This window comes from Cervus canadensis, chromosome 8 (genome assembly GCF_019320065.1).
Source record: "Cervus canadensis isolate Bull #8, Minnesota chromosome 8, ASM1932006v1, whole genome shotgun sequence".
Classification (NCBI taxonomy): Eukaryota; Metazoa; Chordata; class Mammalia; order Artiodactyla; family Cervidae; genus Cervus; species Cervus canadensis.
The window spans coordinates 17459542-17480378 of record NC_057393.1 but is presented as its reverse complement, the minus strand read 5'-3'; the positions used below and the strand labels follow the sequence as shown (position 1 = coordinate 17480378).

Sequence of the window (20837 nt, the reverse complement as noted above, 5' to 3'; positions counted from 1 at the left end):
GGGTCTGTGGCTTTCCTGTGACCCTCTGCCCTTTCCCAAGGAGCCATAGGTATCTACCTACTTAAAGGAAGGGTGTGGGCAGATGGGAGGGATTTTCCCTGAGTCCCTAGAAGATGGATAAGGAAACAGATTGCAGGATTTTAAAAAGACAGCCCAAGGTTTGAAACCTACTTCTGTCCTGTACTTTGTGAACTTTATCAGTCACTGAATGGCTTAGTCAGCTTGGGCTTCTATATAAGTGATTGCAGATTGGGTGGCTAAACAGCAGACATTTATTTCTCACAGTCCTGGAGGCTGGAAGACTAAGATCAGGGTGTCGGCACGGTTCCAGGGAGGACCCTCTCTGACTGCCAACTTCTCATCGTGTCCTCACGTGGCAGAGAGAGAGAGAGAGAGAGAGAGAGAGAGAGAGAGAGCTCTATGTCTCTTCTGCATTTGTGCTTAGTCGCTCTGTTGTGTCCGACTCTTTGTGACCCCAAGGACTGTAGCCCACCAGGCTCTTCTGTGCATGGGATTTCTCAAGCAAGAATACCTGAGTGGGTTACCATTTCCTTCTCCAGGGGATCTTCCTGACCCAGGGATCAAACCTGGGTTTCCTGCATTGCAAGTGAACTCTGTACTGACTGAGCCACAAAGTTTCAACAAGGGCACTAATCCTGTACATGGTACCCACCCTCTCAACCTAATTACCTCCCCAAAGCCCCACCTTCTAATAAAACATTAGGCTTTAACACAGGATTTTGAGCAGGGCAGGGAGGACACAAATGTTCAATCTGCTGCCCTCAAATAATTAGCCAACCTCAGGTGTCTAATCTAGAAAATGGAACTAGGGTATCCATAAAACTGGGAGATTGTGGCTAAGATTGAAAGAAATAATTCATTAAATATCCTACTAGGTGTATAAGCAGGAGCAGATATGTGTGCATGTGTGTATGTGAGTTATCGTTCTCATTCCTGCCTCCCCACCATCCTCCTTCTCTCCACTCTAACTGGGGGTTTAACGTGAACCACGCACTGTCCCATAAGCCTTACAAGCCTTAGTCCTCACAAGAACCCTTGGGTGGGTTCTGTTGCCACCTATGGTTTACAGTGTGAGAAATGGAGGCCCCAGAGGCCAGCAGATGGACAGCTCCACAGACCATGCTGAACATCATGGCCATGCTGCCTCTGAACTCCATCCTTCCTGACCAATGTGTGCCCTGTGGGCCCTGGAAGGTGCTCTGTCCAAACAGGGCATCCCTCCAGCCCCTGTTAGATCCCAGGATGGAATGAGAAGTCGAGAGCCCCTTAGTAATACCTGCATGATGGAGCCATGGTGGGTTAGGAAGTCAGGGTGTGACCTGGGCCCAGCCTGGTGGCTTCCCTGCCAAGCCCTCTCTGACTTAGGATGCAGGTTGGTATCTGCTTCTCTCCCTTCAGAGCACTGCATCGTATGAGGCACAGGAAGAACCTTGTTGCCACTTTCCCCAGGGTTGGCCAATGGTCCCACCCCTCACCCCCCAGCATCCCCTCATGGAAGGTGGGGGTGTCTCTGAGTGTATACTGAACCACAAAGTGGACTCCTGCATCTTTTCCCATAGGGCGACTCTGGAGGCCCTCTGACCTGTGAGAAGGATGGCACCTCCTACATCTACGGGATCGTGAGCTGGGGCCTGGAGTGTGGGAAGAAGCCAGGGGTCTACACCCAAGTGACCAAATTCCTAACGTGGATCAAAGCCACCATGGAGAAGGAGGCTAGCTTCTGAGGTGTCTTCTGAGGCTCACAGCCCGTCCTGTGAACACCCAGACAAGGCGAGGCCCCGTGGGCAGCAATGGACGCGCCCTGGAGCCTCTGAGTATCCAGGCTCTAAGCAGAGACCACTGCTGCCCAGCCCAGGGCACCCGGGACCAGCATGGCCCCCGCTTCCTCAGGCTCCCTCCTGGGAAACCCAGAAATGACAGAATCAACCTGAAGTGCGTGACGTTTGCTTCCCTTCCAACAATCGTAGCTTCTAGAAAATCAGTGTTCACAGCCTGCCTTCACCTGGGACATTGGCAAGTGTGAGCTTCCAGACGGCTCAGCATTGGTGGGGGTCACCTTTACGTCTTTATTCCTCAGACACTCAAGGTGCACAACAGGGCGAGCCACCCACTGCTAGGTGTTAGATGAGGACCAAAACACAACTTTCTCCACCCTTTTTCAGGGAGTTGTTATTTTAATAAAGGAGGACTAGGGCAGGGGCGCCATTTTCACAGTTGGCTCCAACTGGACGTGCAGATTTCCTCTCCAGCTTCTCTCCCAAGAACCAAGGGTGGACGCCGCCCACTCAGAATGGGGGAGCCCTCCTCCTTTTGACGTGCAGAATCTCGGTGGCATCTGGGTTTACAACCCCCCTCTGATCATCTCCGGTCTCCACAGCCTCCGGCACCCCCTGCAGAAACCAAACACACCTCCCTGAGTGAAGCGGAAGCTCCCACAAGACAAGCTGTCTAAAAAGCTCACCTTCTCCTTCCTTTCCCCCTCCTCCATCCTCCCCAAGAAAAAGGAACCTCAAGGCAAGACACAGAAAGAAGCAAAGCCCATCTCTCATTTAGAAAGGGCACCTTTCTTCTGAACAAAGTAGGGTTCAAAACCCAGACTGTGGTAGATAGTGCGGGTCTGACCCCTTCCGCGCATGTAACGAGCAAGCAGTCGGCACAGCCTGGCCCGCGTGGCCAGGATTGATGTAGCCCCAGCACGCTGGCCTCCAAAGAGCTAATGGCTGTGACTTCAGAGAAAACCCCGCAGGAAGTTTAACCCAGGTGTCATCTGCCTGGTCATCTCAGACCCATGAAATTAGGCGCCTTGCCTGAGCTGCATTGCACGCGTCTTTAGAGCCAGCTAACCTTTGGCCAAAAATAAAGTTTGAAAAGAAACAATTGAGTTCGCCTTTCCCCGCCGCCGTGGCCTTGCCTGCCAGCCCGCTACTTACGTAAGCCCCTCGGAGACCCCGGCCCCTCGCGTTGGCCAGTTCTGCAGCCCGCCGAGCCATTTCCACTTTGTAGGAGCCAGGAGGTGTCCAGCCAATACCTCTGGTCAGGTTCAAGTCGGATTTGTACTTGACCTTGGGAGAACGAGGGAGGCAAGGGGAATAGGTCAGCAGGGCATAGAGTGGAGAGGCTTAGAAAGGCTGCCCTGGGGACTATGTTGTTAGTGAAACCAGGATGTGGGAGCCAAGCTGTCTTACACAGGAGCTCCATGGCACGGAGGATGCACCGTGCTGGGGAGTCAGGCCAGCATAGCGCTGTCCCCTGCATCTCTCTACTCAAGGGGGCTGCAGTGGGGGGTGGAGGCTCAGAGACCTGGTTCAAGGCCGAGCTCCTATCTAGACCTGCCCTGTAACCTTAAGGAAGTCATTTCCCATTCAGGGGCTTCAGTTGCCTCTCAGAGATAAAGGGCCCAGGCTGCTGACTACTAAGATCCCTTGGAAAGAGTGTGTATGTGCTAAGTCGCTTCAGTCGTGTCTGACTCTTTGCCGGACTGTAGCCCAGCAGGCTTCTCTGTCCATGGGATTTCCCAGGCAAGAATACTCGAGTGGGTTGCCACGCCCTTCTCCAGGGAAGCTTCCTGACCCAGGGATCGAACCCGTGTCTCTCACATCTCTGGCACAGGCAAGCGGGTTCTTTACCCCTAGCGCCACCTGGAAAGCCCTGGAAAGAGTAAGGCACAGCAGTCGAGACCTTGGGCTCTCACATTAAGCCATATGGGGTTCAGACCCCAGACCTGCTACTGATTGCCATGGGGTCCTGAGTCAGTGACTTCACCGCTCAAAGCCTCCGGTTCCCCATCTGTAAACCGGCTGGTTGTGAGAGCCTCGAGGCACAATGTGGAAAGCATCTGGCACGGAGCCTGGCCCACAGGAAGGGCTCGCTACACTGGGATTCTTGTCCTCTCTTCTGGCTCTATCATGTTAGGTCTCCTAGGTTCTATCTCAGCCCAGCTCCTCCCTGAGGGTAACACGGGATGTGGGATTACGGACACCTCCGATGAAGGGAACCAGAGGCAGGGCCTAGGCCTGGGGGGCGGGGGGGAGAGCAGCTCACATCGCTCTGCAGCCGGTGGGCCTTCTGCGCGTGTTTCAGGCCCAGCTGCTCCGGGTCGCAGGTGGGCTGGGGCAGGGGCTGCCTGTAGTGCACGTCGCTGGCCAGCTGCTGGCTCCTCTTGGCCTGGAGGAAGCCGGGCTGGTCTGGGCGGCTGTGGAACTGGGACCGACTCTTGGCGAAGGCCTTCTTGTACTCGTTGTCACTCTGGAGTCTGCCGACGCTGAGGAAATGCTTCATCCTCGGGTCGTCGTGGATGCTGCGGTACCCAATCTGCAGGCCCCGGTCCCGCAGGAAGGCCTCTTTGTACCGGAACTGCAGGGAAGATGAGCGGGGGGGGTGGGGGTCACAGGTGCCCCCTTCCCTCCAGGGCCAGCCCTCAGGATTCTCAGCAGGAAGTGCAACAGTGGGTCAAGGGTACCGCTTTGGATTCAAGTAGGCCTGGGATCCAGGTTTCCCTCTGTTTCCTTTTAGCTGTGTGGCCTTGGGTCTCTCTGAGCTTTGGTTTCACCACTTGATAAAATGGGTGCGTGAACCTCCACCCCACAGGATCTTGAGAGGATTCAGCGAGACGGGGCTGAGCTTCATGTCCGGCACAGGCTCACGTCCACCCAGTGGTAGGTGCCGGTATTGCTTTGGTAACAATCCAACAGCCAAGAAGTGCACCCATTCTACCAGTAGCCACTCATCCTTTGATTCTTTCCAGCTTTCAGGGACCCAATCCAGAGAAACCATATATAGTGAAAAACGGGATTGATTCACTTAGTTTTGCTTTTTAAAATTTCCAATCCATCAAAGTCCGGTATGTGGTCCTTCTGCCTGTGACTGCATGTGCGCTCAGTTGCTCAGCCGTGTCTGACTCTGTGTGACCCCATGGACTGTAGCTGCCAGGCTCCTCTGTCCATGGGATTCCCCAGGCAAAAATACTGGAGTGGGTTGTCATGCCCGCCTCCAGGGGATCTTCCCCACCCAGGGATCGATCCGCATCTCTTATGTCTCCTGCATTGGCACTCGGGTTCTTTACCACTAGCACCACCTGGGAAGCCTGTGATTAGTATGTAAAAAGTACCAGGTGCATTTGATAAACCCAAACCGGCCTCTATTCTGCTCAGCCAGAGGAATCCACCCATCTCAGGCTTGGAGATCAGAACATCTAATTGCTAAAAGTGTTGCTGAATGCTTGGTTTCTATACTTGTTTCACTTTGAACCAATGACAAGTTGTTCATGAATGACCATGTATCTAGTTAGTAATGTCTTCCTCTCAAGTTAGTGATGTCTTTCTCTTCAATAATATCAGCTACCATGTTTTGTCCCCCTCCTCTGTACATGACACTGTGAACCATTTTGGTTACATTCCTACATCAATCCTGGGCTTCCCTGGTAGCTCAGCTGGTAGAGAATCCACCTGCAATGCATGAGACCCCGGTTCTATCCCTGGGTTGGGAAGATCCCCTGGAAAAGGGATAGGCTACCCACTCCAGTATTCTGGCCTGGACAATTCCATGGACTGGATAGTTCATGGGGTGGCAAAGAGTTGGACAGACCGAGTGACTTTCACTTTCTCTACATCAATCCTGTCATCAGTAGAGTCAAGTATTAGATCTCTATTTCATAGAAGCAGAAATTTTAGTTCAGAGGATTTAAACAACTTGCTCAAGACCACAGAGCCAATTCCTAACCAACTGAGGCAGGATCTGAACTCAAGTCAATCTAGGAGAGAAACCCAATCTCTTTCTGTCCCATAGTGCACTTCAGCTTTCAAAAGAAGTCCCTTTATTGAAGGTCAACAAATCAGTCCTCTGCTAACTGATTTCTAGTTTCTGTCCACATGCATCAATGTTTAAGAATGGCTCTCTTGAAGGAGGGGAAGTAGGAATAAAACCTTTCCCAATTCCAAATTTCTGACTGAGATGCTAGAAAACAAGGCCAACTTTTATTCCTTTCACTTGAAATACTTTTTCAGCTTTGGTTCCCAGTGGTTTGCCTTTCAAGAGAACTGGGAAAACCAGAGTGCAACCTATCAGTTGACAGAGGCAGGGAGAGAACGTGAGGTCTTACATCACTGGCGATCTCCCTCGATGCCCGTGCCGTCTGGAATGGGATGGCATCCAGCCTGAAGTCGTAGCCGCCAGCCCGGGTCTGCTCCCAGGAGTGTCTGTAGACTTTCTAGTTGGGGAAACAAAGAAATGAGTGAGGGACAAGCGGGCAGCTCCGTGCCTCCATGCCTGCTAGTTCTCAGAGAGAGTAATTCCTATACAGGTGCCCTCTGTCTTTCTGGCGCCCAGATGGCAGAGCCCATGGCCCCACGGCCACCCTGAGGACCTCCCCAGCTCTGGCTATGAAGGGCTTTGGCTCTAAACCCCCAGCCTGAGCATCAGGCCCTGCTCTTGTGGGTCGCAGGGGTCTGGCTGATTTGCTACATCCTGTGGGTACCATATTCCCCCGTCCCCCTTCTCCCTGTCTTTGCTTTCACTCCAGCACCTCAAGTTTGCAGCTTCCAGCTGCCAGAATGCAAAGTTAAAGAGCCCTGTTTCTCCCCACACGCTGCCAGTTCTGTTCGTTGGGTCCTGGCACCCTCAGGTTCACGGGCTCCACTCACTTCCTGGGGGACCCTGGGCCACCTTTGATGCCACGTCACAGCATCCCTGTGAAGCGTGCTGCAGCCCCCATGCCCTCCTGGTGTCTGCACCGAGAGGAGAGCCTTCACCTGAATTAAATTGATTGTCAGGAACCTGACCGAGTTCCTGACCCCTGCATTTCACATCGTCCTCTTTTATTTCTCCCCCTTTCAAGTTGTTCTTGCACACCCTCCGGGAGTCTGTAATCACATCCTCTTAGTCCTCAGGTAGACCCACATCACCTATGGAGGCATCAAAACCGCCCGTGCCTTCATGTAGCTCATATTTTTTTTTTCAAGATAAGGGAATGGCTCCATGAAAGGAGTCATCTGGAGATCCCAGCGGAAGGCTGTCCTTTATTCTGTCACAGAGAAGGGAGACAGCAGGCGAGGCGCATCGCCAGCAGATGACAAAGTGACAGCCCCAGACCGTTTCGGTCGCTCACGCATCTCAGAGCCACGGCAGGTCAGGGGGCCCTTAAGAACCTTACTTTTGTCACTTGGAAATAGAGGTCAAGGCTGAGACTCTGTTCTACAGGGGATTGGGGGGATTAAGCGGAGGAAGAGTGGCAGAGAAAAAAGCAGAGTGCCCTCATGCCTCCCTACAACTGAGCCTGGGACTAGAGCGGGCCACGGAAAGCTTGAGCCAAACATGGTGGAGCTCATTGTTAAGTCCTGCTGCTCATCATCACCTTTACCTTCATCACTTCTTCCAGTCCCAACATCACAAACCAGAAGCCAAATGCCTACTCTGTTGATGCACCTAGAAATACAGAACTAATCATCGCTAACGTCATCGCCTCATTGGCAGATCACAAACAGTGCCCAAAGGATTAGATTTCCTGGGTCGTTGTTGAGTTCAGCGGGCAGGACTGAGAGGTATGTAGAAGGGGAGGCGGAATTCAGATCATGACAGACAACCAGCCCCTCTAGCATCGCGTTTCCTTGTTTTGAGGGTCCTACAAGTATTAGACCAGGAAGGAGAGTCAAAACCCTTATCGTCCCCTGGAAAGGGGTCTGTCAGTGCCTTCCTAAGAAGATTCCCCACCAGATCTGGGGCAGGAAACGACACCAATCTTTTCACAGCATCAAACTCCAAGGTCACCCTGCTTTGGTGTCAAGGCACCCCAGCCTCAGAGTCTCTGTAACTGGGGGTCAACTCAAGTCTAAGTATGTGCATGTGCTCAGTCCTGTCTGCCTCTTTGCAACCCCATGGACTGGAGCCCACCAGGCTCCTCTGTCCACGGGATTCTCCAGGCAAGAATACTAGAGTGGGGTGCCATGTCCTCCTCCAGGGGATCATCCCAACCCAGGGATTGAACCCGCTCCCGTCTCTTACGTCTTCTGCATTGGCAGGCAGATTCTTTACCACTGCACCACATGGGAGTCAACTCAAGGGCAGGCCCAAATTGGGGTTCTGCCTGAGGCGCTGGCTCCCCGTCTCCCCACCCCACCTCTCCCTGTAAACTATTTGCTTGATTGTCATCGCTTCCTCCCTGAGTTTTTTTTTTTTTTATTCTGTTGAGGTTTTTGCCTTGCCACTGGGAGTCTTTAGATTCCGCAGGCTCTTTGATTTGGAACCCTGGGCGTTCCTCTTCTTTATCACAGTGGGCACAGCTTTGCCCTCATCCTCACACATTAGAGTCATTTGATTTTTAGTTATTTCGGCTGCCTTACACATCTCAATGGCTTTCTTTGCCCAGGAAGGTCACTTTCCCTCCACATCTTCCTCACAGAGCACTTGATCCAATTGTGCGTATCCTACACGCCCCCGAAGAAGTGCTCTTTCAAAAGAGGTTCGTGAGTCCTCCATACCCGCGTGCCCTGGCAGCTAATTTCAGCTCTGGGACTCTGCAGACTGGCTCCCCTTGTCGAAGGAAGGATGCCTCTGCCACCAGCCCAGGGTGGCTGTCCTCCTTAAGTCGGGTCCCCGCAGGACGGGCACTTCTATCCCAGCGTCCAGGGTGATGGGCCTCCAGGAGTCCCTCACATGGAGGCCTGGCCTTTCCCCATCCTTGAGGCATTAATGAGATGGATGTTTTGTCCGAGCTCCGCTGAGGGGGAGGTCCCGCTTCCCCAGATGGAGGTCAGCCCACCAGAGCTGCTGTTCTAAAATTATCGCCCGCGCATCCCTCAAAAGCATCAAATGGTCATAATAACTCATATTTACAAAGCACCGGCACATTCACCGCGTGGGATCCCACAGGGCTTTACAAACGCAACAAACTAATACACACGCTAACTAGAAGGCGCCTCTCGCCGACCCCTGCGAGGCGGCTACCTCTGGGGTGAGCAGCAGCAGCTGTTGATCTGCACGGAGCCCCAGGACACAATGGCAGGGCCAGGGCGGGAAGAATGGCCGGACTCTGGGAGGCCCCGCGCGGCCCCAGGCCGACACACTCAGCCTGTGTTATTCTGATCTGACAGCGTCTTTTGATTCTGCCGCCTCGGTACCTGTTATCCCAGGATCACAGCTTTGCCGGCAGAGCGGCCGCCTATTCTATTACGACCAGGGGCCTCCGACCCCTGCCAACAACAAGCCCGGGCTGAGGAAACAGCATCTTGGAGATGCATGCAAAGGGCACACATCCAAGGGAATAGACGTGTCGGGGGCCACAGCCTCAGGCACAAAGGAGCGGATTGTGTTGGGATCCCATGGACTACAATTGCAGCGTCTTTCTAACCGGCAGAAAGCAGAGAAAGCGCCACTCGGTCTCCAAACTTACAAGGCTCTGAATGGCTAAGGAGAGGAGTCTGGGGAACAAGCAGAGCAGGTGTCTACACCCGCGGGGCCAGGGCACCGCTCCTCTGGCTGGAGCCCAGCACCTGACTGAGGTCTTTGGAGCCACACCCAGCACTGGGATGCTAGCGCTGGCAGGACCACAGGAGTTGGCTAGCGCAGCTCCATCCCCATTTTGCAGCTGGGGGGACTGAGGCCCAGCGAGAAAAGTGGCTCAAAGTTATACATGCCATTTATCCTACTCTCAGTCTACAGTGCTTTCTGTTCCCAGCTCCTTTCCTAGGAATTCTTTTTCTTAAAAAAAAAAAAAAAAATCCCATTTGGGCACAGATCATATTACAGAAATGGGCACACACCACATGAACGGCCAGTTCACTTACGTCGCTCAGATGCAGGGCGTTGAGGCGGGCTCTGGTGAAATCGGGGTGGTCGGGCACCAGCGTGTACCTGTGTCGGGATTCAGCGTCCCCCAACCTGTACAGCCGCTGCAGGGAGAAGGCTCACGGTAAATGGGAAGCCACACTTGCTGCAGTCAAAAGTGAAGAGGGGGCTGATGCCCTTTCCTGCCCCTCCCACCCCAGGGTACAGAAGCCATCCTGCACTTGGAGAGCATCCCTCCAGATGCCACCCGGGAAAGGAGGTGCCCGAGTGGCCAGGGTCAGGTGGTGGGGAGCTGGTTTTGAGTATTTAAAATATTCATCAAGTTTTGCTCCAAAAGGGTCACAAACCATCACCCTGGGTCGCTGTACCTGTGTTTCACAAACAGTAAAAGATGGGTGGATACTTCAGAGGATCTTGGCAATCAGGCATTTGCTCAAGCTTTTTACTAGTAACAAAATGCCTCAATGCTTTTGTTACTAAACATTAATAGTAATAATAAAAAGACATAGCAGCTAAAAAACCTTAAACGCCTTAATATCTCTTAAGAAATTTAAAGTTTTCATAGTCCACCCTGTGTCCCAAGAAGACACAATTTTAGAACTCAAGCTTTCTCTTAATGGCTATTTTTAGGGCAGTGATCTAAGGACTGCAAATAATTTTAGGAGGTGGTTGAGTCTCACCCAGTTTTAAAGAGGAAATATAATATTTAACATCCCAACCCTTTCCCAAATTCAGTTTGTGTTTTGCAAACACGAACTGGTCAGTACTGCACGTGGACTCTGTGAGCATGGGGCAGCTTTGTCGGTGTGCAAAAATCCAATCCCTGGATGATTTCAGAGAAGAAAATATGTAATTTCCTATTCTTCAAAATTAATACAGGAGACAGGAAATGGGGCTAAATTATACAGAGTAAAAGTAGAAAGACGTTCTTTATATAGCTACTTTTTTTTTTCTAATCGACTTATGTTAAGATTTAATTCCATTATATCTATGGACAAGTATGATATATATGACCTAGTGTTTGGTAATGTCCATCAATAATATTTAGTATTACTATGTGATGATTAAGAGTTTAACTAGGGACATTTACTGAGAACTCACTATATATTCTAAATAATTGCTAAAAGCTTCATGAAGTTTTATTTACTTCATCCTCATTTAATTCACTCCATCTTATGAAATGGTTGCTATCTTTATCTTTCTTTCAAATAAGGGAACCATGACTAGAAGACATTAGAAAACTGACCAAGATCACCCAGGTAAGGGACAGAAGGTTTGTCCTTACATCTTAAGCACTGACCACTGTGAAGCATTACCCACTATTAAGCCTGGGATGAGTGAGCAGAAAACACCCACCTCATTGCAATGCATGTAGCTGTTCTTGGCATGAACTAGGTCTGGAGAGTCAACCACTGTAGTAAACTTGATGGTGTCTGGTTTCTTACGGTATTTGGTCTGTAAGAGAAAGGCCAAGATTCTCAATAAACAGTCAAACACCATGCATTTTTCTGGGTGCAGCATCACCCTACCTACTCAGTACCAAAAGTACCAATGACACGCTTGGGAAAGAAATCTCTCTTCTTTGTGGCCACCTCACCAGCACACAGAAGAGATTCAAGCTGCCTCTGTGATATGGACCATTTTACAGGTGTTTACATTCTTGAAAAGAAAGGCTGCAAAATGCCAAAGCTCATCACAAGATAAGGAATTCACTAGATGGAAGGATTCAGCCTTAATTCGGCCCTGCCCTGACCCTATTCAAGTAGGTTCTGGTATTAAGGAAGGCAGTGCCATGCTTTCAAGGAGTTCCCAGGGCAAGAATCTCTGGGTCATCAACATGGTGGGGAGTTCAGTTAAGGTAACCATCTCTGGGCAACTTTTAACACCCTCTGAAGTCAGGTAAGCCTAGGACATTGAACTGAGTAGACTCAGGAGACGGGTGGCAAACCCTCTCCTCACCTCCATGAAGATAATGGGTCAGGTTAGATCATAATTGTACATAATACATTTGTTGGTCATCGTCTAATGCATCACCCCTCTTTCACTGCCTGATTGGAACAAGACTTTTAACTCCCCAGCAAGTGAATTCACTGGGAGCCAAAACTGTTCTGTCTCGGGATTTGGTTGCAAATAGCCCCAGAAAGATATCGGGAGTCCAGTGCCATGGGGCCCTCCCAGGCTCTCCAGTCCATCTGCAGGTTCCCTCGTCAGGAGGAGATAAACGCCAGGTTGCATTTGTGGTAGACTCAGGTTAACGATACCTCACTGATGAGCTCTCCGGCTTTCTTTGCACTTTCTATCTGTGGGGAACTCAGCGCCAGCCATCCTGTCCCCTTCATGCCCATCAGGTCCGACTTGTAGCGCAACTGTGGGAAGAAAAAAACACTGGCTTTTATCAGGAAACGGTTGCAAATCATTGGGGCATCCGTAAAAATGCTTCATCACAACATTTCAATATTTTCATTTGGGTGCGTTCTGCATGTCATCAAGGCAAACTATTTGAGTATGTGCATTTCGCCCAGAATTAAGTAACGGATCATGTGTAAGACACAAGAAGGTCCCACTTGTAAACTGGCTGGATTCCAAGCAGAAGGTTGTAACCTATGGGAAAGATCCCTTAAGAAAGATCTGAGATATACACCCCAGCCCACACGTCAGCCTTGATTATTTGGTTTCATTCTGGCAGTGAGGCGATTGACCGCCTGCCTAAACAGAAACGTTTTACACACTTTCAGTGGATCAAAGGGCTTTGAGCTCTGGATCAAACCTGCTGTGACGCAGGGCAAATCACTGTACCAAAATGTGACTCAGTTTCTCTCTGTGATACGCGAAGGTCATGACAATCCCTCTGTTCTCATGGAAACACCTGAGAGTCCTGAGGGGTAAAAGACACTCTCGTGTGTTAGATTTGTTTTTTTCTTTGCGGTGGTAGGGGAGGGGGAGTTCTTTGCAGGACTCAAAACTGCAACAAACCTGGCTACAACTGGGGAATGGTGTGTAAACTGCCTTAATATTTCCATGCCTCAGTTTACCCCTCCTCCTATGGTTACTCAGGATTTGCCTACATTGTACAGTGGGCTTAAACTTTATCCATTTTCCTCCTCTTAAGGACTCAGAAGATCAGAACTACAGCGTCAATTCCAGGAAGAAAATAATAAGTGGGGTTTTAAGACAATGGGCCTGATTAGCAATCTCCTGAAATGTTTAACCTTATTACCATTCCTTGATCTGCCCACCATTACCTACATAGAGACAGTCTCTGAAAAAGCTTTTCTTCCTCTCTATATGGAAATTACGCCTTTTTAAAGGAAGAAAAAGGACTCTCTAAGGAAATGTGAAATTTGGACCTAAACGAAGTTGCTGGCATTTCTCTAATTTAGATACAAGCTCTGCGGTAACGCAAAATACCCACTCCTGAAATCAGCCTTTCGGCCTTTTTAGTTTTCTTTCATTTCAGGAATCACAGTGCTCCTCACAGCTGGCCTCAAAGAGGGTCCGTTTCTGATCTACTGTCTGCTGGTTAAGGCCCCTGTGCAAATTCCACTCTGCTTTCCAACTGGTGAAGGGGGACATCACTCGGGTTTGGGAGCACGTTTCAAAACCCCATGTCAGTGAAATTGCTTTTTATACCGCGATCTTTCAGTCTACACCAGCAAAGCTTTTGCCTTCCACTATGATAAAGAACAGAGAAAATTGGATAAATTTCTAAGTTAGAGAGAATAATCCTACAGGGCCTCTTCACAGCCGGGCCTTGCTCCTTTCATAAGTGAGATGAAGTGGGGGCGCATGCTTTCAACTTGCCTTTTGTTGAGCTGAACAGTGCGAGCGCAGGTGAGTCAGAAGGCAAGACGCAGGTTCCCCAAAGATCTGACTGCGCCTCCGACTCTCTTATAAATGGATTGTCTATTGATATTTCTGCTCCCAGCCCCGCTTTGACTATTCACGCAGACCCTAAAAACAACACACCTGCCCCAGACCTCACCATAAAAGGGGAGGGGGGCAGGGAGCAAGGAGGGTATCGAGGAGAATCGGCCCAAAGATGGTTTCCAAGAAGGATTCTAAGATAAGAGATCTTCTTGGGCTGCCCAGCTATATCTCACTTCCCCAAGTGGCCACCTCACTATTTGCCCTTGTACATATGAAGGCCTGGATGCCACCTTCAGAGTCACACGTGGGGCTCCTGGCACCCCCATTCTGGAGACGCACAAGCTGTGGTTTTCACCCCTTGAGCTCTAAAAGGAATTACATAACCAGGAGGTGCACCCAGGAGGTGGCCAGGGGAAGGGGTATATTTGTCATATTAATAATAAGAATCACTATAACAACTATCTTGCAAAGGGTGTGGTTTGCTTCAGACTCATTTGGGGCTTCCCTAGTGGCTCAGATGGTAAAAGCATCTGCCTGCAATGCGGGAGACCCAGGTTCGATCCCTGGGTTGGGAAGATCCCCTGGAGAAGGAAATGGCAACCCACTCCAGTACTCTTGCCTGGAAAATTCCATGGACTGAGGAGCCTGGTAGGCTACAGTCCATGGGGTCACAAAGAGTCAGACACGACTGAGTGACTTTGCTTTAACTTCCATTACCTCATTCAGTCCTCATGCCGTTCTCAAAGGACTAGCTCTTATTCCCAACTATAGAACAATCTGGGCGGGGGGGGGGGGCGTTAAATGCTTGCTCAGATTCTCAGAAGAGTCACCAGCTGCTGTCCTCTGGGATCCTGTGCAGGTGGTCCTTAAGAGAACCCTCAAGAGCCAGAACGCCTGGGTTCCTACTCTGGCCACCAGGGGGAGCCAGAGAGCGCTAACCGCAGAGTCACGAGCCCAGACATGGGCTTTGCCTCAACTACTGTATGGTCTTGAGCAAGTCATTGGCTTTGCCTCTTACTAAGCTGTATGGTCTTGAGCAAGTCATTTCCCTGGCAGCTTATGACCCTGACCAAGTTCCTGAAGATTTATAGGTGTGTTAGTCACCGCATCTGTAAAAATGGGAGTACTTACAGTACCTACCTAGATACGACACGAGATCGTTTGTGCAAAATAGTTAAATAAATGCCTAGCCCGGGATAAGCATTCCGTACTTCTTAGGTATTGTTACTGTCGTTGCTGTTATTTCTGATGGGGAAACGGAAGCCGGGGACGCTTAAGGAGTCTCCTGAAGCTGTGCAGCCATAAAGGCTGGTGCTAAGACTGTCCCCTTGACTGTCCCTTCATATGCTTTGCAGGATGCCCACAGCCCGTGAGATCACGGAGGGGAGCGTGGAGTGGCAGATTTGGAAAGGACTAAGAGGTGACTGGAGAAGGAAATGGCAACCCACTCCAGTGTTCTTGCCTGGAGAATCCCAGGGACGGGGGAGTCTGGTGGGCTGCCGTCTATGGGGTCGCACAGAGTCGGACACGACTGAAGTGACTTAGCAGCAGCAGCAGCAACAGGTGACTGAACTAGCACCCCCTGGTGGTGGAGCACAGCCTGGGCGGAGCACGTGTCTCAGATGCATGCCTGAGGTAAGCGTGACTTTCCCAAGACTTCAGCAGTCCCAGCCTTGAGGACCCTCCCGCCAAGGGTGAGCACTGACACCCACAGCTTGCTTTCTGGCCTGGATGGGAGAGGTCAGGAGGACGACTGATGGCTATGGGAGCTACTGTTCCTGCCCCAGACTCTGCTGAACTGCGTGAGCTCATAACGAGTCTTTGTTTTCTTTTCGCTAGAACGTAACTACATGGAATTGGATTTTCAGTGATGACTGCAAGAAAACAAGCCTCCAAACCAGATGGACATTCTGGGGGTCTGCTGTTCACAGGATCTTGGGGTCCAAGACCACCCAGTTTAACAAACCTGAAGTTTCAAAACAACACATGAAGCCCAACATGGTCATTCTTAAATCAGGCAATCAGCACAAAACATATTTCATTTGGTAAAGTGTTAAGTCTATGATTGCCAACAAGCATTTCTTGGGAAGGACTACCTTTTTTGTTGTTGTTGTTGTTTTTATTTGTGTGTGTGTGTGTGTTAAAATATCCTTTCTTTTCAGAAGTAACGGTGATATAAATGGTAGCTTGAGGTAAGAGTTGGTTTTTGGTTTTTTTCCTTATTGAGTAAACTAGTATGATACTATGATGATGTTAGCATTTAAAAAAACATTTATCTATGAATCCTGAAATCTGAGATCACCAATAAATCAAACATCTTTGCTCTTCCAGTAGAAGCATGAAGGCCTAGAAAGCCAAGTGGCTGCTGAAGGATGAAGCTGGGCTTCTAACTGGGCCCCCAACCTCCCCACAGTGGCCGGTCCCATCCCAGGAGGTTTATCTTCTCCCTGGAAGAGGCCACCAACAGGAGGGTCCTGGACTGGGCACTGAGTCACACTAAGAGCCTCTCCTTAGGGGCCTCAGGGTGGCCTGCTAGTAAGTAGAAGGCTTTCTAAGTGGGTCCTGGGCTGTGCTTCAGCAAACGCATGCCCTGCTCCACGCTCTCCTGACTGGTGCCCACTCGGTACTACAGTCCCAACAAATCTTGATTCATAATCGGACCATCATGGCATTCATTAAATCATTACATCATTGTTGTCATAATTAATCATCAACTGGGTATTTTCAACACTCTGCCTGTGTCATCTAACTAAACTAGGAGTAGTCACTGCCCTGAAGGCCTCCAGAATCAGAAGGCTTGGTGGAAAACATAATCCTCACAGCTCACCCCCTCTGGCATGTTCCTATGGACTATGCACTGTCTGTGCTCGGCACGGTGCATCATACAGACAGTCCTCAACTGGGAACAGACTTCTCAGTCGGGTACAGTTTTGTCCCCCTAGGTGCATTTGGCAATATATGGAGACGTTTTTGATTGTCACATTGAGGGGGGTGCTAATGGCATCTCGAGGGTAGAGGTCAGGGATGCTGCAATGCACAAGACAGGCCCACACAACAAAGCATCCAGCCCCAAGTGTCAAAGGTGCCCACGTTTGGAAACCCCGATATGGATGATAAGGGTTCATGGGACTATAGTCTCATGAGATCTACTCTAAAATCTCACGAGAGCACCTTCTTCCCAGGGGAGCTGTGGGGCTGGGGGAGATGATACACATAAGCAAACATGGTGCAGAGCCTGCTATGGGCATGTGGCCTGGAAGTGCTGACCGTGACCACATTTTCATCACTACTCTGGCCCTTCTGAGGGAGCCGAGACTTGGAGTGGCCTGGGACTGACTTCAGAGGCACTGGTCTGGAGACTTCCACTGAGGGTGGGACTTAATGCCCCCACGTGGGCCAGGACGTCCCCTCTCTGGGGCCTAAGCATCCACACCTGCATCATAGAAAGCGTGACTCCCCTGCTCCAGGAGGGTGGCATGGTTGAGAGTGTGGGTTCTGGAGCCAGGCCTGCCTCAGCCCCTCCCACATGACCTCATCTGCGCAACAGGAGGAGCAAGGTCCTCACCCCCAAGAGCTGGAGTGAGGGTGCCATACTGGTGAGCGGTCAGGGAACGGCAGCTCTGGGCCCAGCTCTCCACCTCGCCTCACGGACACCCCCAGCACACAGTCGGGCCCTGGGTCTCTTTCTCGGACCCATCCCATCCCCTGGGACATCCTCCTCACTCACGCACTCAGGCACTCGCTTCAGTTCAGTCCCAGATATGCTGAGGCTGCTGCCGCCCAAGGTCTTTACTCAAATGTCACCTCTGCAAAGAGAGTGGCCGTTTTTGTTGTTGTTCAGTTGCTAAGTCGTGTCCGACTCTTTGCGGTCCCATGGATGGCAGCACGCCAGTGCTATCTTTGTCCCTGTCTCTGTACTTCACTATCTCCTAGAGTTTGCTCAAAATTCATATCCATTGAATCGGCGATGCCATTAACCATCTCATCCTCCTTGGACTGCAAGGAGATCAAGTCAGTCCATCCTAAAGGAAAACAACCCTGAATATTCATTGGAAGGACTGATGCTGAAGGTGAAGCTCCAATACTTAGGCCACCTGATGCGAAGAGCTGACTCACTGATGCTGGGAAAGATCGAAGGCAGGAGGAGAAGGGGGTGACAGAGGATGAGAATGATCCTGTCCCCCATTTTTTTACATTGCACACATAATGCTTACCTGGCCTTCCCTGCTGGCTCAGATAGTAAAGAATCTGCCTGCAACAGGGGAGACCCAAGTTTGATCCCTGAGTCGGGAAGATGCCCTGGAGAAGGGCATGGCAACCTACTCCAGTATTCTTGCCTGGAGAATTCCCATGGACAGAGGAGCCTGGTGGGCCACAGTCTATGGAATCACAAAGAGTCAGACATGACTGAGCTAACACTTTCACACTTTGACACACACCCCAGTTTCCTGCTCTGTCTGTCTCCCTCTGACACACCACACAGCTCACTCCTGCCGTATCTCCCTCCCACAGACTGGAAGCTCCCTGACACCAGGAACTTTGGGACTCTTGTGCTGACCGCTATATTCCCAGGGCCTTGAGGGATGCCTGTGACATAGTAGGTGCTCAATAAATATCTGTTAACTGAATAATTCCAACCAAGATGATGCAGACCAAGCAAGTCATTGGTGAGGGGCGGGGGCTGGTGAAGGGATCTGAAAGGCTAAGCAAGAGGCCGAGGTTACCCCCAGGCCTGGTGGGAGGAAGAAGATCGGGGAGATGTGTGATCCACAGGCTCCCTACCTCACTCTGCAACGCATGAGCCTTCTTAGCCCAGGCCATCTTCAGGTCCTCGGGCAGCGCCGTGAACGCGTGGCAGCACGTCCTGTAGTCGAGGTCGCTGGCCAGGGCCTGGGCCTTCCTGGCGTGGACCAGCGGCAGCATGTCCATGGGCAGGTGGCACTGGGCTCTGCTGCCCGCCGCCTGCCTCCTGTACTGAAGCTCGCTCTGCAGCCGGCCCATCCGCTGGCAGTGCTGGAGCCGGGGGTCGTCACTCACGCTCTGGGCCCCGATCAGCCGTCCTCGCTCCTTCACAAAGTCATGTCTGTAGAGAAACTGGAAGGGGAACCAGGCGGTCAGGGGTCGGCGTGTGGCCCCCTGATGTTCTATCTGTGCCTGTTCCTCGCGGTCACTAAGAAGATCACCTGTTCTTACACGAGACGGGGATGATGATAAAGAAATGGCATCGCGAGGCTGGCCTGAGAGCCTGCCTCCCCCACCCCGGGGGAGGGACAATTAAAACACTGCTCCCTTCCTCCCATCTAATTAAAACCAGATCCTTAGAACCAGAGTGAGGGCCCGCTCCCCTTACGAGTTCTATGGCCAAAAGGAATTTATCAAAAAGGGTGGAAGAGAAACTTGTGCTTTATCCCCTCACACTTGGCAAAACATCAAACCCAAAAGACAGGATCCATTTATTTGAAGTCTACATTTTCTGTGATTTGTTTGTGGGAAAGAGAAAGTCACCTTCATGTCCCAAAGCTATGGACGCTATGAGGATAGTGGCTGAAACACAGCTGCAAACCCTACCGCCGATGCAGGAAGCTACAGAGAGTCAAGAGGGGACTGTGCTATGGCCACATTACAATTTCTACTGCAAATTCTTTCTAATTCTGGGTGGAGTTAGAAAACAGACAGTTCACACATTACGGAGAGATGGTTGCCTAGATGCTACAATTAGAAATAAATTGTAATCTCCTTTCTGCTGGAGATCTTTGCCTGCATTTAGCTTCTGATTACCAGGGCCTTTCTTTCCCTCTCTCATCAAAGAATCTCATTCATAACTAATATATTCCATGGATGACATGCTGTCTCACATGGCGAAAGATCTGCTTTAATTCAGGGAAATCAGCTGTAGACATTGTTTTACATGAAGTTAACAGAAATTAGGCAGAATGGAAGGTCGTATCATTCAACTCACATCACTGGCTATATCTCCGGAGACTCGAGCCGCCTGGAAGGGCAGAGCATCTATTGTCAACTTGTAGCCTTGAGCACGGAGATTCCTCCAAGACTCCTTGTATTTTGCCTATGGTAGGAACACATGTATATCTTCTTAAGAAAAAAAAAAAATTACATGACTCCATGAACAAAGGCTACCCACTTCATTTGTAGTGTGGTGTTGCAGAACGGATTTCTGACAATCAAAAGCTTTCGATTTGGCAAAGAAAATCTTATTAGCACCCTCCCGGAAGTGGGCTCTGACACATATATATCAACACATCTGGGGAAAGGTATGTTTAACATGCATGTCAACAAGATACATGGTTGAAAGTTTCTGCAAATGCCAGCAGGGTCACTGCTACGTCCCATCACAGACATTGACTTGGCCTTGGAGAACATCTCAGCCCCAGCGATGGGAAAGGCTTACGTCACTCAGATTGGCCGCGTTTGTTTTCGCTCGGACAAACTCGGGCAGACCCAGGGTCATGGTGTACTGGTGTCTCGCATCTTCTCCTGCTGCTTTATAGAGGCGCTGGGCAGGAGGGGAAAAAAACAAGAAGGTAAGCGCTGTGCATTTCTGCAGGACTGGAGGTCCCTCCTTTGCAACAGGGAAATCCATTTGTAAAAGGCCGTTCACTGTGTCATGGACACACCCTCAGCTTGGGGAAGATATTTCTTTCAATAAAGGTAATCTTTCATGGGATTTCCCTGGAGGTCCAGGGTTTAAGACTTCGCCTTCCAATGCAGAGGGTGTGGGTTCAATCCCTGGTTGGGGAGCTAGGATCCCGTGCGCCTCACGGCCAAAAAACCAAAAACATAAATTTTTTAAATAACAAGCAATATTATAAGAAATTCAAGAGAGATTTAAAATAGTCCACATCAAAATTTAAAAAAAAACTTGAAGGAAAGATAGTCCTTCATGAGTCAAATTGAGTGCTATGAAAGGAATACGTAAAAAAATTGCAAGTTGGTTGTGACGGGGTTCGGGACATGTTACCCCCAAATAGGGTACCTGAGTGTAGTGCATATTTTAAGCAGAAGGAATCTGGAAGTAGCAGGAGATGGAAGACCTCTCTCTGACCTTCCCCCCTAAAGCAGGTCACAGCCTTCTGGGGGAGCTGCCCTCCCTCTGGTGGAGGGGGAAACGGGCATCTGATCTCTGAACCCCGAGGAACCCGAGAGGCATCTGA

The 20837-nt window shown here is 50.4% G+C and overlaps 2 protein-coding genes and 1 non-coding gene across 7 annotated transcripts in view; 2 read left to right on the top strand and 1 right to left on the bottom strand.

Annotated features, from left to right (window-relative positions):
• HABP2 (hyaluronan binding protein 2) overlaps positions 1–2895 on the top strand; it is a 34783-nt gene extending 31888 nt beyond the window's left edge. Inside the window, exon 13 of the mRNA XM_043475498.1 lies at positions 1581–2895. Coding sequence (XP_043331433.1) covers positions 1581–1745 — 165 coding nt within the window. The 3' untranslated portion in view covers positions 1746–2895. The remainder of the gene's footprint in view (positions 1–1580) is intronic.
• The window catches only part of LOC122445932 (nebulin related anchoring protein), a 75324-nt gene continuing 56651 nt past the window's right edge, over positions 2165–20837 (bottom strand). For 4 of the 5 annotated variants that reach the window (XM_043475493.1, XM_043475492.1, XM_043475494.1 and 1 more), the window contains 10 exons: positions 20075–20179; positions 19625–19732; positions 18448–18759; positions 12060–12164; positions 11155–11253; positions 9798–9902; positions 6119–6226; positions 4063–4374; positions 2952–3083; positions 2165–2411 (listed from right to left, as the gene is read on the bottom strand). In XM_043475493.1, the coding sequence (XP_043331428.1) occupies positions 2307–2411; positions 2952–3083; positions 4063–4374; positions 6119–6226; positions 9798–9902; positions 11155–11253; positions 12060–12164; positions 18448–18759; positions 19625–19732; positions 20075–20179 (1491 nt within the window). In that variant the 3' untranslated portion in view covers positions 2165–2306. The remainder of the gene's footprint in view (positions 2412–2951; positions 3084–4062; positions 4375–6118; positions 6227–9797; positions 9903–11154; positions 11254–12059; positions 12165–18447; positions 18760–19624; positions 19733–20074; positions 20180–20837) is intronic. The other variant, XM_043475496.1, reaches the window with a different exon arrangement.
• On the top strand, positions 14168–14240 carry TRNAC-GCA. The gene has a single exon. It is a non-coding gene; the product is annotated as a tRNA-Cys (tRNA).